The sequence below is a fragment of the Bos mutus genome, chromosome 11 (assembly GCF_027580195.1).
Source record: "Bos mutus isolate GX-2022 chromosome 11, NWIPB_WYAK_1.1, whole genome shotgun sequence".
NCBI lineage: Eukaryota > Metazoa > Chordata > Mammalia > Artiodactyla > Bovidae > Bos > Bos mutus.
This window is the reverse complement of record NC_091627.1, coordinates 104,452,789-104,471,129: the sequence shown is the minus strand read 5'-3', so window position 1 is coordinate 104,471,129 and position 18,341 is coordinate 104,452,789. Positions and strand designations below refer to the sequence as shown.

The 18,341-nt window shown below is 44.9% G+C and overlaps 1 protein-coding gene across 1 annotated transcript in view; it reads left to right on the top strand.

Moving 5' to 3' along the window:
* Positions 1 to 3,043: 3,043 nt before the first annotated feature.
* LOC102280757 (zinc finger protein 420) overlaps positions 3,044 to 18,341 on the top strand; it is a 28,201-nt gene continuing 12,903 nt past the window's right edge. Inside the window, exons 1-8 of the mRNA XM_070380210.1 lie at positions 3,044 to 3,126; positions 7,906 to 7,974; positions 9,398 to 9,524; positions 10,832 to 10,945; positions 11,441 to 12,443; positions 16,120 to 16,414; positions 16,477 to 16,696; positions 17,502 to 17,590. Coding sequence (XP_070236311.1) covers positions 7,945 to 7,974; positions 9,398 to 9,524; positions 10,832 to 10,945; positions 11,441 to 12,443; positions 16,120 to 16,414; positions 16,477 to 16,696; positions 17,502 to 17,590 — 1,878 coding nt within the window. The 5' untranslated portion in view covers positions 3,044 to 3,126; positions 7,906 to 7,944. The remainder of the gene's footprint in view (positions 3,127 to 7,905; positions 7,975 to 9,397; positions 9,525 to 10,831; positions 10,946 to 11,440; positions 12,444 to 16,119; positions 16,415 to 16,476; positions 16,697 to 17,501; positions 17,591 to 18,341) is intronic.

The following is an 18,341-nucleotide window of genomic DNA, read 5'->3' as shown; positions in this document are numbered from 1 at the left end:
AGTACATCCACGTCAAGGCTGTATATTGTCACCCTGCTTATTTAACTTACATGCAGAGTACATCATGAGAAATGCTGAGCTGGATGAAGCACAAGCTGGAATCAAGATTGCCAGGAGAAATATCAATAACCTCAGATATGCAGATGACACCACCGTTATGGCAGAAAGTGAAGAAGAACTAAAGAGCCTCTTGATGAAAGTGAAAGTGGAGAGTGAAAAAGTTGGCTTAAAGCTCAACATTCAGAAAACTAAGATTGTGGCATCCAGTCGCATCACTTCATGGCAAATAGATGGGGAAACAGTGGAAACAGTGGCTGACTTTATTTTTCTGGGCTCCAAAATCACTGGAGATGGTGATTGCAGCCATGAAATTAAAAGACGCTTACTCCTTGGAAGGAAAGTTCCTAGATAGCATATTCAAAAGCAGAGATATTACTTTGTCAACAAAGGTCTATCTAGTCAAAGCTATGGTTTTTCCAGTGGTCATGTATGGATGTGAGAGTTGGACTGTAAAGAAAGCTGAGCACCGAAGAATTGAGCTTTTGAACTGTGGTGTTGGAGAAGACTCTTGAGAGTCCCTTGGACTGCAAGAAGATCCAACCAGTCCATCCTAAAGGAGATCAGTCCTGGGTGTTCATTGGAAGGACTGATGTTGAAGCTGAAACTCCAATACTTTGGCCACCTGATGCAAAGAGCTGACTCATTTGAAAAGACCCTGATGCTGGGAAGGATTGAGGGCAGGAGGAGAAGGGAACGAGAGAGGATGAGATTGGATGAGGTTGGATGGCATCACCGACTTAATGGACATGGGTTTGGGTGGACTCTGGGAGTTGGTGATGGACAGGGAGGCCTGGCTTGCTGCGATTCATGGGATCGCAAAGAATCAGACATGAATGAGCACCTGAACTGAACTGAACTAATGTTAAGAAGGTAATTAATCATCAAGTGTACCAGTTAGAGGAAGCCTTTTTCCAACTTTCCCAGCCATAATTTATTGCTTCTTCCATTCTACTCCCATAGTGTCTTGGACATGACATAATTGTAGCACACACTGCTCTGTGTTGTAATAATTTCACATTCTGATTTGTCCATTGGACCATGAGTTCCTTGGGGGCAGTAACTGTGTTTTATTTGTAACAATGCCTTGACTATTGTAGGCAATTTAGGGTTTTTTTAGTTTAAGTGTAGACTTGTTCCTGACTGTAGACTTTATCACATTTTTCTGGTATAATTTCAAGTCTTCCCTGGAGCTATAGATCAGTGAGTCTTAGCTTTAGCTGCACATTAGGATCACTTGCATTCAGAGAAATCTGTATGCAGGTCAAGAAGCAACAGTTAGAACTGGACATGGAACAACAGACTGATTCCAAATAGGAAAAGGAGTACATCAAGGCTGTATATTGTCACCCTGCTTATTTAACTTACATGCAGAGTACGTCATGAGAAATGCTGAGCTGGATGAAGCACAAGCTGGAATCAAGATTGCAGATACCCAGATATCCAGATGATACCTCAGATATCCAGATGATACCACCCTTATGGCAGAAAGCGAAGAACTAAAGAGCCTCTTGATGAAAGTGAAAGAGGAGAGCAAAAAAGTTGGCTTAAAAATTAACATTCAGAAAACTAAGCTCATGGCATCCGGTCCCATCACTTCATGGGAAATAGATGGGGAAACAGTGGAAACAGTGTCAGACTTTATTTTGGGGGGCTCCAAAATCACTGCAGATGGTGACTGCAGCCATGAAATTAAAAGACGCTTACTCCTTGGAAGAAAAGTTATGACCAACCTAGGCAGCATATTAAAAAGCAGAGACATTACTTTACCAACAAAGGTCTGTCTAGTTAAAGCTATGGTTTTTCCAGTAATCATGTATGGATGTGACAGTTGGACTATAAAGAAAACTGAGCGCTGAAGAATTGATCCTTTTGAATTGCTGTGTTGGAAAAGACTCTTGAGAGTACCTTGGACAGCAAGGAAATCCAACCAGGCAATCTTAAAGGAAATCAGTCCTGAATATTCATTCAGGAAGGACTTCATGGGGTCGCAAAGAGTCAGACACGACTGAGCGACTGAACTGAACTGAACTGATGCTGAAACTGAAACTCCAATACTTTGGCCATCTCATGCAAAGAACTGACTTATTGGAAAAGACCCTGATGCTGGGAAAGATTGAAAGCAGGAGGAGAAGGGGACGAGAGAGGATGAGATGGTTGGATGGCATCACCGACTGGATGGACATGAGTCTGAGTAAACTCTGGGAGCTGATGATGGACAGGGAAGCCTGGTGTGCTGCAGTCCATGGGGTCGCAAAGAGTCGGACTTGACTGGGCAACTGAACTTAACTGAGGATCACTTGCAGATCTTTTCAAACTCTCACTCTTCAGGGGGAGGCCCAGGCATCAATATGTTAAAGCTCTTCAGGTGATTCTGGCATGCAGCTACGGTTAAGAATCCCTACGATGTCTCCAACGAGGGTCCTTCCAGTAGTACCATGGAAGGCTGGCTCCTGTATGCTCAAAATGTAGGGAGTCCGCACTGCTGCCCAATTAAATACACGTATACCCTGGGTTCTTCTCTCTTAAGTAGAAAAATGTGCACTGCGCAGCCCCATCCTCAGACCCAAACTCTGCGTCTCTCCTGCCCAAACTTTATAACCGACAGTTAACAAACAACCTGAAGTAGAAACAAGGCCCTTCGGAGGGTCAGAAGACTAGAAATCCTTCTCAGTAGGGACGAGTCCCAAGGCTGAGAGAGACATATTTCCTTAGGACGGCCCTCCCATCCGAGGACCAGAGGGACGTGACATCACACATAAGCAGTACTTCCAGGGGGAACACAAGCCTCACAAGCATCCAAGACCGGTTGCTTTTTCATGATCAAGCTGCCGCACTAGCACGTAGGATTGGGTCCAGCGCCGCCAACTCGATTCAGAAGAGTACGCTCGCGCAGATCTTTATACGTCATATTAAAGCGCTCCCACCGCTGAGACTTCTGGGAAATGGAGTCGCCCAAGGCCAAGCTATGGTTGGGAGCGCGGGCGTCAGAACTCTCTGCGCAGGCGCACTGGTCTCCCAACCCGAAGAGGCGCCGTCTTCCTGGGTCCTGAGCAATCTGTGCTGGAGGTGAGAGCTGCGGGTGTGTGCTATTGAGCCGCCGAGAGAGTGCAGCGGCAGAGAGAACGGGATACTGAGAGCTTGGGAAAGGTGCAGTAGGAGTAGAAGAGGTGAAGCGGGCGGAGCCAGCCTGCAGAATGTGTGTGTGTTTGTTGTGCGTGCGGCGACGTCCCTGCTCGGACAAGTGCGGACTAGGAAAGTTGTACCCGTATCCCAGTGTGTGCGTGTTTCGTGTGGGCACTGTTAGCAGTGGCCTTTCGGCGTGCCCCCACTATATGTCAGATCCCGGCTCTGCGGTTGGAAGTTTGGAGGCTTCCTTCGCCCCTCCGGTACCTTCTTCTCATAACAATTGCTTAATAAACGTGGGTGTAATTGACACTAAATGTAGGGTTCCGCCCACTCCAGTACCTCTCTTTTCCAAAAAGCGCCTCAGATTTTCTCGTTTAGCTCCCCTCCCTAGACCTCCGTACGAGTGATACGGGGCCTTCGTGGGGGAGGTAGGATGTGATGTGGGAAAAAAAAAAAAACATACGAAAGAAGTAGCGAAGTGATAGGCAGATTTGAGAAGTAAATGCTTTTTATAAGAGTGAAGGGTCGAGGAATAGTGGGAGACAAGGATGGGGAAAAGCACACTGGTCAGGGCATAGAGGGTCAGGACAAGACACGGTCAGCAGGATGGATTGTATGGGGCTGATTGGGGATTGACAGGAATAAAGCTAATTTTGGTGCTTTTATTCTAGAGGTCACATTCATAATTAGAGAGGGGAAGGGACTCTGTGTAGGGAGCCAGTCAGGAATGCTGGTAGTGATCATAGTCCTGAATCAAGCTGTCATGAGCCTGAATTGTGATGGTGTCAGTGGTAGGGAAAGATACAAATAACATTGCAAAAGAAGAGTCCGAAGGACCTGGTAAGGAACTAGATTTGGGAGGTAAGAGAGCCAGGAGAGAGTTTGAATTTGAGGCACCTGGGAAAATAATAAAACATCTGCTGTAAGTGTAAAGGCTTCCTTGTGGCTCAGCAGTAAAGAATCTGCCTGCCAACACAGAAGACAGGTTCAATCCCTGGGTTGGGAAGATCCCCTGGAGGAAGAAATGGCAGCCCACTCCAGTATTCTTGCCTGCAGAATCCCATGGACAGAGGAGTCTGGCAGACTATAATCCATGGGGTCACAAAGAATCAGACACAACTTATTGACTAAACAATAAGGAGAACTGTAAGGGCAGGGAAAGGAATTGATGTGGGGAACTGCATAGGGACAGAGGGTTTTAAGATGCTGACAGAATGCCTAACTCAAAATACTTAGTCATTTGGAAATGCAGGATGAGTTTGGAAGAGGGATTGGGACTAGATTCATGAAGCATTTCTGTAGACGTGGAAAATGGAGCACCAGGTGTGGATGGACTTTCTGCGAGACAGCAAGAACACTGTACACAGTCTGAGCGCTGGGCAGCGTGAGAAACTTGCCGAAACAGTCAAAAAGTTTCAGAGAAATAAAGAGAAGAGGACTGTTGGAATCAGAGCTCATAAATGGCTTGGCAGTTTTCAAGCATAGTTTCAGGTGTGTGTGGGATGTGTCCGATACTCTGTGACGCCATGGACTGCAGCACACCAGGCTTTCCTGTTCTTCACTGTCTCCCGAAGTTCGCTCAAACTCATGTCCACTGAGTCAGTGATGTCATCCAACCATCTCACCCTCAGTCACCTCCCTTCTCCTCCTGCCCTCTATCTTTCTCAGCATCAGGGTTTTTTTCCAGTGAGACAGTTCTTCGAACCAGGTGGCTAAGGTATTGGAGGTTCAGCATCAGTCCTTCCAATGAATATTCAGGAGTGATTTCCTTTAGGATTGACGGATTTGATCTCCTTGCAGTCCAAAGGACTCTCAAGAGTCTTCTCCAGCATCACAATTTGAAAGCATCAATTCTTCAGTGCTCAGCCTTCTTTATGGTCCAACTGTCACACCCATACATGACTACTGGAAAAAGCATAGCTTTGACTATACAGACCTTTGTCGGCAAAGTGATATTTTGCTTTTTAAATATGCTGTCTCAGTTTGTCATCACTTTTCTTGCAAGGAGCAAGCATATTTTAATTTCATGGCTGCAGTCACCACCCAGAGTGATTTTGGAGCCCAAGAAAAGAAAATCTGTTATTACTTCTACTTTTTTCATCTTCTGTTTGCCATGTATCTTAATCAATGTGTAATACTCGAAACACACACATATAAAATTGCAATTTATCCTATCAATGAACATGCAAGTTGTTTGTAGTTTACCGTAGTGATCTTTTCCCCAATTCAGATTTGTGTTGCCACTGCAGTCATATATCAAGGTTTCCTGCCTACTTGGATGTGTTTGGGGATTTTCTAGTTTATCAGTCTGTTATTTACATGGCTATCTTTTTATGAAAATAAATCATTATAGCATAGAGATTTAAAAGTGCTAGCTGTTCCTGGGTTCAAATTCTGCCTCACCCTCTTACAAAGCCTAAATTTTCTAGTCTGTAGAACAGTACCTACCTTACTAATGTACGAACATAGAATTCAAGTGTTCTTGTAAAGAGTACTTAGCATAGTGCCTGGTAAGTAGCAAAAGTTCAGTACATGCTAGTTATTACTAATATATCATAAAATAAAATTGTAATATGATAACATTGCCATATTAATATGATAATATCAGTGGTATTCCATTGTGTGGGTGGACTGGACCATATACACAATGGCAGCAAATCCTGTATTTTAGAAACTTAAGATGTTTCAAATGTTTGCTCTTCTGGGACTTCCCTGGTGGTCCCCTAGTTAAGAATCCACCTTGCAATGCAGGGGACACCAGTTCTCAACTCCTGCTTCAGGAAGATTTCACATGCCATGGGGCAGCTAAGCCTGTGCACAACTACTGAGCCCAAGCTCTAGAGCCCATACTCCACAATAAGAGTAGCCCCCACTTGCCACAGCTAGAGAAGGCTCGTGTACTGCAACCAAGACCCAGCGCAGCCAAAAATAAGTAAGTAAAAAAAATTTTTTTGATCTTCTGTAGATTAAATGAGATGACATATAGAGTGCTTAAGAGGTTGCCTCACATGGCACTCAGTAAAGGTTAGCGTTAATGATAGTTAATAAAAAGCTTTGCGTATGTTTTTCCTTAGGAAAAACTCCAAAGAGGAAATTGCTGGGTCAAAAGTATGTGTTTTAAGGCCCCTGATAGAAATTACAAATTCTCCAGGCCAGAATACTGGAGTGGGTAGGCTTTCCCTTCTCCAGGGCATCTTCCCAATCCAGGGATCGAACCCAGGTCTCCCACATTGCAGGCAGATTCTTTACCAGCTGAGCCACCAGGGAAGCCCTTCTGGTGGGGTCAGAGCCTTATGGAAATCTAAGAATAAATACAGCTAGTCTATATGCAAACTGTGGTCCAGGCTGATGCTGGGGTGAAGTAGGGTTTCAGGGGCCAGGGATTCTTGGGGCTTTGCTTTCAATGCTTCACCACCAACATACCTGCCTGTGTTAGTCTATTACAGCCTGTTCTCTACCCCATGCCCCCCACATACTCATGGATTCTGCCTCCTGGTACCTTTGGCTCCTCTGACTCTCATGGCTACTTCTGTCCCTCATGATATACTTTCAGCTCATTGCCCACTGGTGGAACTAGGTTCCTTTTATTTTGTGAAAGCCTCTTAGGCTTTATGTGAATCTTTGTCATTAAACTTTACTTGAGTTAACTGAGTATATCTCAGTTTCTCACATAAAGAGTCTAATTAAGACATAGTCAAGTCAAGCATTTGAGGGATTCATGAGTGGGGCGTGGGGATTGTGTAGTCCTGAGAAGGAAGAGGGAAAGGTGTGTCTGAGGCTTGCCGAGTACTGTCCTGCAGTCAAGGCAGTGTATTCATTGATCCTTGTTATTCATTCACCCATCTAACTTGTGGTCCTGGCATTTCTTAGTTCACTATCCTGAGGATGGATGTCATCTTTTGAAACCAGACCACAAATCAGTCCACGGGTCAGCCTCTGCACTGCCCACCTGTGGCCTAATCAGCATGGCCCCAGGATTGAGACTCAGGGTCATGTGGAACAAGCTGTGGCTGCCCCAGGGTTGCTCCATTAGCACCAGGTGTTGCTGTGAGTGGGGTATTTTTCTTTTGAAGAGGCTGTGGGTGTTTCCTTGACAGGACTTGCCCATATAGCCATTCATAAAATTCTTATACTTTTTGTCTGGTAATCATGATGAACAATCTGATCTGATCTCAGATGCTCAGTCATGTCTGACTCTTTGCAACCTCATGGACTATAGCCTGCCAGGCTCCTCTGTCCATGGGATTCTCCAGGAAAGAATACTAGAGTTGGGTGCCATTTCCTCCCCTTTCAGGGGATCTTCCCTACCCAGGGGTCAAACCCACATCTCTTATATCTCCTGCACTGACAAGGGTCTTCTTTACCACTAGCATCACCTGGGAAGCCCCACGATGAACAATATTTAATGTGAATTTATAAAGACAATATGAGCCTTAATATAGTCTCAACTACCAGGAATAGAACTTTACCTCTAAGATCATGGTAAAAACAAGCACCACACTGTCTTCTGCATAGCCTTGCAGTCCAATTCTGGGATGGGGTGGGCTTGCTCTTGGCCTTGCTTTTCTTTGCTTTCCCTTTGTGTAGGGTGTTGAGGATGAGGGTGGGTACATAACTCACTGGTGTGTGGAGATTTCTTGCTTCATGGGTCACAAAACTACTAAACGAGACTGGTCTTTCTCACAGCCTGTTTCTCATCCCACCTCTCTACCTCATTAGGACTCGGCTCTTCTCTGCAAGGAGAGCACCCTGGAGGGAATGGCTGCTGTGTCTCCAACCAGATGCCAGGTGAGGTAGACTCTTGTGTTTCTGAAATACTGTTAGGCTCCAGAATGTAACCACTTTTCTTTCCATCTTGGGGCTTCTTTGCTCAAACCCAACCAGGTGGAGAAAGGACTCCATAAGGAGTGTCTCTTTCCCATTTGACTTGTGTTGGTATCTTTCAGTGATGTCTTCTTGGCTTGAATATGTGCCTGCTAGCCTGTCACCAGGGACACAGCCTCCATTGCCTTCACTCTGATTTTGCCTTAAAACTGATGGTAGGGGTCTGATGAGAAGGTCTGGGGAGAAGCAGGCAGTTTCTAGTTCTGATTTCCCTTTAGTACATCCACAAATGGACTGAAAGTAGGCCCCCATATTCCAGGGAGTGTTGGGTTAGGCAGAGAATGTGACACATCCTATAAAGCACCCCAGTGAGGTCGAAAGAGTCCTGGAGAGAGAGTTTTTGTGAGGGTAGGGACACACAGCTTACCCCCTTTATGCCCCAGGGCAGAGAGTTTTTACTTCTGAGCTCTGCTTAGAACCTCTGCAGACACTCTGGAGACTCATCTGGGTTTTAGACTTGGGGATAAAGATGGAACTTACAGAATCAAAGAACATCGGAGTGAATTGAGAGAAAGCCTAGAGATGATCTAATCAACACCACTATTTTAAGGATTTGTCCACACAATCACATACATAAGGGCTTCCCAGATTGCTCAGTGGTAAAGAATCCACCTGCCAATGCTAGATGCTGGAGATTTGGGTTCGATCCTTGGGTCAGGAAGATTCCCTGGAGGAGGAAATGGCCACTCACTCCAGTATTCTTCCCTGGAAAATTCCATGGACAGAAGAACATGGCAGGCTACATTCCATGGGGTCACAAAGAGTTGGACATGACTGAGCATGCATGTACGCACACTCACATACAGACAATTGGTGCAATTGGACTAAGTTTATAGATTAGATAATAATGTCACTCCTCTCCTGATTTTTACAATTATACTGTCACTATACAAGAGAATATCCTTGTCTTTACAAAATATACACTGAAACATTAATGAGTAAAAAGGCATCATGTTTACAAGTTACTTTGGAGAAAAGATAGGCAAATGTGTATATTCTGAGACAAAGATAAAACCAATGTGGAAAATGTTAACATTTGGGGATGCTGGATGAAGGGTCTTTGTTCTATTCTTCCAAGTTTTCTGTAAGTCTGATAAAAGAGCCCCTGATACTCCAAGGCTCAGCTAGAAAGGTAGTGTGGGGTTATGACCAAAAAGTCATGCCTCAGGGCTTTTTTGCACTTTCCCCAAATGCTTCAAAACTGTTGTCAGAACCATTTTCTTTCCATTCCCGCAGCATCCTCCAAACTGTTGTCATATATGACAGTTTTGTCTGGTCCATGTAAGAGAAGGATTATGAATAAGGGAGAACATGATTGTGTTTCCAGGACCCAGTGACATTCGAGGATGTGGCCGTAGTTTTCACAGATGAAGAGTGGAGGCGTCTGGTCCCTACTCAGAGGGACCTCTACAAGGAGGTGATGCTGGAGAACTACAAGAGCATCGTCTCATTGGGTAAGGAGAACTTTCCACCAGGAGTAGACCCTGTATTGAGTTGATGTGGAGTTAAGAGGCTAATATATTGACACCTCTTCTTCTCCCACCTGAGTTGGAACCCCTGAGAGACAAGATGAAAGAGCAAAGGGATGTGACTTAGCGGTTACAATAACAGCGGCTTTCTTAATCCTGAACCCCAGCCTGGGAGGGGTCCTTGAGCTGTAAGCAGACTGGACAACCACAGGCCCCCTCACTGAGCAGCCTAGCCCTGCACCACAGAGGGCTCGCCACAACTAGAGAAAAGCCCGCACAGCAATGCAGACCCAGCACAGCCACAAATAAATTTAAAAAAAATTTTAATGGTGAGGCAGAGCTGTGCTAATTAAAATAACAGTTTAAATTTATTATTATGTGAAAATCAAATTTACAATTCAGCATTATTTCATTATCCAATTTTTTTAAACCATCTGAGCCACCAGGGAAGGCCTCCAGTTTTACTTTTTTGTTCGTTTGTTTTTAATTGGGAGCCTTCTGCCTAAAATGATCTTTTACTTATAAAAGGGTCTGGCATATATTACATACAATAAGTCATGATGGATTTAGAAATTATCAACTTGTAGATATCAAAATAAATCAAATAGAAATGATTTTAGATGGGGTAGCCTTATTTTCCAAATAATGCTCTCCAATAGTTTTTTTTTTCCCAAAAAAAATTGAGATATAATTGTCATTATCCAGTTTTTAACAAAGTGTATCTATAGGTATTTTTCTGTATTAAAGTGAATAGAAAGAAAGAAATGAATACAAAATACGAAAGGTGATTTTTCTTATTGTCTGTGTCTCTAGTTTTCCTACAATGAACACAACCCACTTGTTTAAGTAAAATCATACTTAACATGTGTATGTTAGTTGTACAGTTGTGTCCAAAAATAATTGTACTAAAGCATAAACAATAAGCAAAAATGGGCACCTACATTACACATTCTTATTCAAGGTAGTCTTTTTTCATTCTCAGCTTCCCTGAGGTAAGGACTCTTCCTGCCATCCTACCAGTGCTAGAGCTAGGAGCACCCCATCGACTTCATGGGTGAAGAATAAACACATTAATTCAAATAGAGTCTATCCACTCTGACTAGATGCCACTTGTTCCCTTTTAGAACCTTAGTCCTGACCTCCATTCAGAGGTTCCTGCACTTCTGCATACCTGGTGTGCACGTCCTGCCTTTTGCATTTTCTCTCTGAAATACTTAAGAGGCTGGAATTCACTTTGGAATTGTTGTGTATTTTCATATGACCACCTGGCTTGTTTCTTTCTCCACGAGCAGGACTTCCAGTACCCGGACCTGATGTGATTTTTCAGTTGAAGAGAGGGGACGAGCCTTGGCTAGTGGAGTTTCATGGATTTGAGGGGAAAGAAGGTGCAGAGAATGTCTCTCTAGGTAACTGAGTATGAACTGGGCAGGAGAGTTCTGTTTTGCCTTGTGGTTGGTATTTGGGTGCATGTGGGAGGGAGTACTGAGTATCATATTTTTCTTCAAATTCAAGTCTTCTCCTATATTGTTTATTCTCTGTCACCCACACGTTTTCTTTTTTCCCCCTCTACACCTTAAAGTATTGTTCACCTTCATTCACCAAATGTTTCCTTTATAGACCTGTCATGTTGTCCATTCAAACCCCTCCACTTAGCTGACACTCCTAATTAATCTGGCTATTTCCCAATGGAAATTCTCCTCTTTTTTGAGATTTTTCACTACCAGTTCTATTCCCTGTTTCAGTCCCAGGTCTTGGTTTCTCCCTAGAGTGCAATACTATTTGTGGGAGGAAGCAAAGTGACTGTCATTACTTTTCAGATTTATCACAGTATCCCTCCTTTCTGTGCTAACATTTCCTAACCCAGGAAAGAAACAGGCATCTGTATTTTCTATCCATTCCAGATTGGGAGACTAAGCCTGAGATTCAAGGTGCTTCAGAAGAAGAAAAATCAGAAGGATCATTGAAGGAAAATCTTGGAAGAAAAGGTCCTCCATCTCCTAAAGTTGAAGTTTATGTACTGGATGGCAGGTTGGGAACAGAGAAGGAAAGCCCTACAGTTGAGGCCTGCAAGAAAACCCCTTCTCTGGAGGAAAGCTTGCGGCACAGGGCAACGCCTCCCAAGAAATTTCTCACTAAAGAGAGAGACCAGGAATGCAGTAACTGTGGGAAGACCTTTTTTGACCACTCCTCCCTCATCCGTCATCAGAGAACTCACACTGGTGAGAAGCCCTATGACTGTCCCGAATGTGGGAAAGCCTTCAGCCACAGGAGCAGTCTCAGCAGACACCTGATGTCACACACAGGAGAGAGCCCCTATGAGTGCAACGCCTGTGGGAAAGCTTTCTTCGACCGTTCGTCTCTGACTGTACATCAGCGAATTCATACTGGAGAGAAACCCTTCAAATGCAGCGAGTGTGGAAAAGCCTTCTTTGACCGCTCGTCCCTTACCCGCCACCAGAGAATCCATACTGGAGAAAGTCCTTATGAATGTAACCAGTGCGGGAAAGCCTTTAGCCAGAAAAGTATTCTTACGCGACACCAGCTAATCCACACAGGCCGGAAGCCATATGAATGTAATGAGTGTGGGAAAGCCTTCTATGGGGTCTCGTCACTGAACAGACATCAGAAAGCGCATGCTGGAGAACCTCGTTACCAGTGCAGCGAGTGTGGGAAGGCTTTCTTTGACCGCTCCTCCCTGACTCAGCACCAGAAGATTCACACTGGAGACAAGCCATACGAATGCAGCGAATGTGGGAAAGCCTTCAGCCAGAGGTGCCGGCTCACACGACACCAGAGAGTTCACACAGGAGAGAAGCCGTTTGAATGCAGTGTGTGTGGCAAAGTCTTCAGTTCTAAATCATCAGTTATTCAGCATCAACGGCGTTACGCCAAACAGGGAATAGACTGAGTTGGGTGAAAGCTTTAGTCCAAGGATCTCCACAAAAACTCAAGATAGGTCTTCCCCCTCTTAAATCCATCACCTGGTCATCACACCTATGCTGGCTACCCCTCTCCTTTTTCTGCCTCTCTGCACCCACAGTGTTTGAAGAAACACTGTCCACCCACTGTGTTACAGAGCTGATGTGGGATGCCAGAAATTAGGATGTGACTTTAAAGAGTCAGCATTCTGAAGACATTTGTCAGACACTAGGGACAAAGGTTAGGAGGCAGTCCTCAGACAAACCTCTTGTCCGAAGCCCCAGGCATCACTGCACTTTATATAACTGGAGGCCACAGCTGGACAGGAAAAGCACCCTTTATGTCAGGGCAGCACTGTTGTTTCCAGAAGTTCTTTTTTTATAGCCGTTAGTCCCTCTCTCTTGGAGGACTTTGTGCACTGACCTTGTCCTGTTGTGTCCCAGCATCTAGATCTCTTAATACCACTACTAGTAGCCAGCACTTATTGAGCGCTTATTATGGATTAAGCACTCAGCTGAGAGTTTTGCAAGAAGGAAATTATTTGGTCCTTTCAACAACCCTCTGAAGTAGGTACTGTTATTCCCCACAATTTACAGATGAGCAAACTGAAGTTTACAGAGATTAAATAACTTGTCCAACATAATGGCTAGTACAAGGAAAGTCAGGTCTTGAATACAGGTCTTCCTTCAAAATCTCTTTACCATAAGGCTATAAGGTTTGCTTTATAATTTATGTATGTGTATTATCTCCTCAACTAGATTGTAAGCAGAGACATGACTTATATGTCTTTGTATCTCACACAGTGCCTTGCAAATAATAGGTGCTCAATAAATATTTATCTGAATTAATAACTTTTTGACTACCAAGTTCTATTTAAAACACCTCTTAGAGTCACAGCCTTTCTCTGAATTTCAGTCTCACCTGTACTTTTGTCATCTTGGGCTTCTATTACTGTAGTAGTCGCTCCCTGATCTGAATTATTTCCTCCTCTTTATTGAGGAGGGGGATATCCAGCTATGGCCCAATAACAGGCAAACCCCAAATAAACAAAGATTCGTTTCTCACATAAAATCGGATGTGAGTCAGTCCTCACCCTCATCATTTAGAATATGTTGCCTCCAATGTCATCATGGGGGGTATTCTGGGATAATTTTAATGGCCATAACTTATATCTCATAAATTAGAACCCAGCATCAAAAGGCTAGAAAGTCAACAGGCACCTCATTGGTTAATATCAACAGCTCCTCTCACAAGTTACATTTTTCCATATCACTGTTAGGTCAGCCTTTCCAAGTGATCCCCTTCCTGCCCACCATTGCCTTATTCAAGACCTAAAATAGCTCCCTGTTTAATGAAGGTGTCTCTGAATATTTAAAGTCTGCCCTGACATGACCCTGCATTACTCAACTTGAAGCCCTGACTCCCCAGATCCTTCTGTTCCCTGTTGTTTAGTCACTAAGTCATGTCTGACTTTTTTGACCCCATGTACTGTAGCCCACCAGGCTTCTCTATCCATGGGATTTCCTAGGCAAGAATACTGCACTGGGTTTCCATTTCCTTCTCCAGGGGATCTTCCCAACCCAGATATAGAACCCATGTCTCTCACACTGCAGGGGGAGTCTTTACCACTGAGCCACCAGGTAAGCTCTATTTCCTGGGCCCTGCCCTATATTTTTATTTTCTTGAAGGTGAGGCACCAGGCAACTTTGACTCCAGGCATCTGAATTCCCTTTCTGTTTACTTAAGATGAAGCCCAGAAGACCTGATTCTGAAAGACTGTCTGGAATGTAGCTACCCTGCATGAACCCTAATGGACCAAGATCCATTTCTCCCTGGGAGTTGAAATCTAGTTCAAGAAACTGGATTGCCAAACAGACCCTTTCCTAATCTACTCAACCCTACTGGTCTACCTGTCTTAAAGCAGTTGAGCAGCAGGGAAGACTTTTCACATGCGGACTTTCAAAGCAATTTGAGTTAAAACCAGAGTGCAGAATCTGTTGGAGTGGATAATATGTGCTATTATTTAATAATGTCAAGTAGAAAATAAAAGGAACTACTGCCAAACTTTTGGCTGATGACTGTCTCTGAGAGTTCTGAATCTTTATTGGCTTGTTAAAAGTAAGCTGAAGGTCCAGTATTTCCCTAAGATGCTCTGCCATTGTCAGCAAGATTAGACAAGAATGAATTCAGAATTCTAATCGACATTTGGGTAAAGTGATAATTGAAACAGAGTGGGAACATAAATTCAGCAGTTCTCCTTTTGTTACCTTTTAAAACTTAGAGATGTGCAGAGCATTTTTAAAAGGTGAAGTACCTTTCCATCTCCTGCCAACAATTCTGAGGAAAGGGCCATTTAACTCTTAACTGATACCTCCCAGTAGGACATGGAGTAGTGGAGGCTTCCCATTTTGAGGTTTTAGCTTCACTGGATGGCCACTAATAAGATCAAATGTTGGAATCAGAAATTGGCATTCTTAGCATATAATAAGGCAAAAGACTTGGTAGCGTTTGTAGGGTTTTAGCCTAAGATTTTAAAAGTGGTTTTGAAGAAATGAAATAATTTATCTGGTGCTTAAATAAACCCTAACTTTTAAGAGAGAACTGAAAACTTACCATGCAGATTACCAGAAGCACTCCAGGAATCAACTCGTCAAAGAAAAGGATGAACTCTGAGATGAAGTGAGTATGGTACAGCAAACCTGTGCAGCAAAGCCTGGGGCAGATAACTAGTGGGACTACTAATCCCAGAAATTTATCTGGGATGCCAGGTTGGCCAGCTTCGGAGCTCTGCAGCACTCACTCCCTCACTCATCCCCAGGCCTGTGCTACTAAGAATACATTAACCCCCACAATAACCAGAGGTGAGGAGGAGTTGGGGAGCAAGGTTACCGCGTGTCAGTCACTAGGTAACATGGTGATAAAGCCAGAATTCTGATTCCTCAAGAAGTCGAAGAGAAAAACGGCTGTGGATGTTAAATTCCTAAGTGGTCTCTGCTACTGAGACGGGACTTCTATGGTAAAAAAGCAGAAAGTAGTTGAAGTGGCCCATGTTGAGCTGAGGTGATCCTTTTCAGTTTTTCCCTCTTCCATGGTGATTCACTGGTTCCCTGTTTACCTCTCTTAATATCAACTTTCACGTCAAAGTTACTGGCCTTTGATGGCACTGGAGCTTCTTAACGAAGACAGGAATGCTTTACTGGAAGGATGTGCTAAACACAACGACAGACTAGAAGGCAACAGTGACCCTCAAATTTAAATTTAGGAAATCTAATAAATTTAGGAGAACTCAAGGTCAATCCACCCTTAAGACAATGGGGACTCACTGGGGACCAATGGGTTTTTATACCAAGGGATTCCAACTCCACTCTGCTGTTTTGTGAGACCAAGATCTAATTTTTGAGATTCTACTTTTCCTTATACCAAGGTGCTGCCTGGTTACTTGAGGTAATCTCTGTCTCCACCCCACCCCCACCCCGAGCCGCAATGGTGTGGAGGCGCTGTAGAGGGGAAGCGACGGAGTGAACAGCCGTTGGGACGCGGGCGCCTACCCTCCGAGGGAGCACAGTGGCCAGAGAGAAATCCTGGTGGGTGGGTGGCGCCCTCTGCCAGTTACAGTTGCGGAGAGTGAATGTCCCTCTCGAGGCGGCTTTTGGTTCGGCAGAACACGTCCTCTGGGGTCAGAGCCCAGAGTAGACACTGAGGAAGCGGCGGCCCCTGTGGCGTCCGGGAAGGAGCTCTCCGAGGGACTGAGCACCTCTAGAGACCCAGCACAGCCGCGAGGCTCCACGGATGCACAGCCCCCAGCGCAGAATGTAGCCTGGCCAGCCGCCCGCGGGGTCCTCAGGAAAGCAGCATCCGGTGATGCCCGTCGCGCCTTGCGGAGGATTCTGGGAATTGTAGTTCAGCAACGAGTTCGGGCCGGCGCGACTCAGCCCCGCAGGCTCCTAGATGCCTTTGTCGCCCGCCGAGCCTACTCAGTGTTGTTCATGAGGTCGAGCCTGGGGTCCAGGAGGGCTGAGTGCGTGTTCTCTTGAGTCTGAGTGCCCGGAAGGAGGGCCGGGGAGGGCCCCCGGGTGGAGGGCGCCGAGCTGCCCAGCGAGGGTCGCGCGAGCGTTCCCGGGCCTCTAGGTGGACTGGCGCGGTGGACCCCAGGCCCCTCGCGGGTTCGCCGCTCCCTTTTCCTGCAGTCGTCACCAGCGCTAGCGTGGAGAGAGTCACCATGGAGCCGAAGGGCAGAGGTGAGGATTTCAGAGGGATGCCGCCTGCTGGAGAGAAAAAAGGAGAAAGGCTGCCCTCTGGCTGGGGCAGGCTCAGGAAGAACACACAATTCTCCTACTAGTTGATCTCACTTTGGGGTTTAAGGGGAGCCCCCGACCTGCATTGCCCTGCTGGTCTTTCGGGTGCCCTGCCATCTCTAAGTTGATGTATGCCTTCTTTGCCCACGAAATCGACAGATCTGAACATTTGGCTTTTTGATAATGACATTTGTTCTCACAGGAGCCCTGTAAGGCTGTTGTAGAGGAAAGAGAATATCCAAATGGACCCATTTGGCAGATGGGGAAAGTGAGGATTTGAGAAGTCACAGGATTTGTTTAGTGCCCTGGATTTTTTTCCCACATGGCCCATTGCTTTTCTGAGAAAGCCAGTATTCAAAAAGAATTTAAATTCTTTCATCTAGTTAAATTCTTTCATCCTGTGAACCTGGAATAGCACAGGAATGACTCATTAAGTGAGGCAGGGATTGACATAAGCGGGACTTCGCGTTTCTTTTGACTGTCACTCAGCAGATAAGAGATATAAATGAATATGTCTTTAAGTGTCCAGGATCTTACAGCAGTGTTCTGTTGGAATTTAAAGGCAGGGTATCGGTAGGAGATTCCTGAGGCAGCCATGGTCATGGCTGTCTTGCTTCAGAGATATTGTGGAATTGTCCGTTGGTTCCCTGTGTTGATTCTTCCTAGGTAACAAGTAGTTGTATCTGGCAGTTTCTGGGAGTTTACTGCAAACAAGAGTAGTCACCCTGGTTCCTGTTTCTATTTATAGGGTCACTTTCTGAGAATTCAGACCTTCCTCAGGCTGGAAACCCAAAAGAAAATGGCCTGACCACTGTGCTGCTGACCTGTGCATCCCAGGTGGGTTTAAATTTCTTATTTTTTTCTGTTCTCGGGACATGAATATGATTTCCTGCATTGTTATGGATTTGCTCAGCCCTGATTCCTAGCCCACTGGCTTCATCGTGTTAAACTGATGAGTGATGAACCTGATAGTAATTACTCCTGTCTTATGCAGAACTTTCCCTCCTGGCACAGCTTCTCTGTCTGCTTAGTGCTAGATGTGCACAAGCTCTTCTGTCTGTAATTGGCCTGCTAGTGAGATGCAAAGGAATAAAAGCCAGTTGCCTCTGCCTCCTGAAATTTACTGAGGAAACAAGGTTTAGATAAGGAAGATAGTTAAACAGGGGCTTCCCTGGTGGCCCAATGGTTAAGAATCCACCTTGCGATACAAGGGACACTAGTTGAATCTGTGGTCAGGGAAGATCCCACGTGCCTTGAGGCAACTAAGCCCTTGCACGGCAACTGATGAGCCCATGTGCCACAACTACCGAAGCCTGCACACCCTGGAGCCTGTGCTCTGCAGCAAGAGAAATGACCGCAATGAGAAGCCCTCGCACTGCAGCTAGAGAGTACCCCTTGCTTAACACGATTAGAGAAAGCCTGCATGCAGCAACGAAAACCTAGCACAACCAAAAAAACAAATAAATATTTTTTTAAAAATAATTAAACAGCAAGAAGAAATATATATTTTTCTAAATGCAGAAAATTTTTAAATACGGAAATTACTAGTACAATGAAGCATTAAGTAAGTAAGTAAGTGAAGTCACTC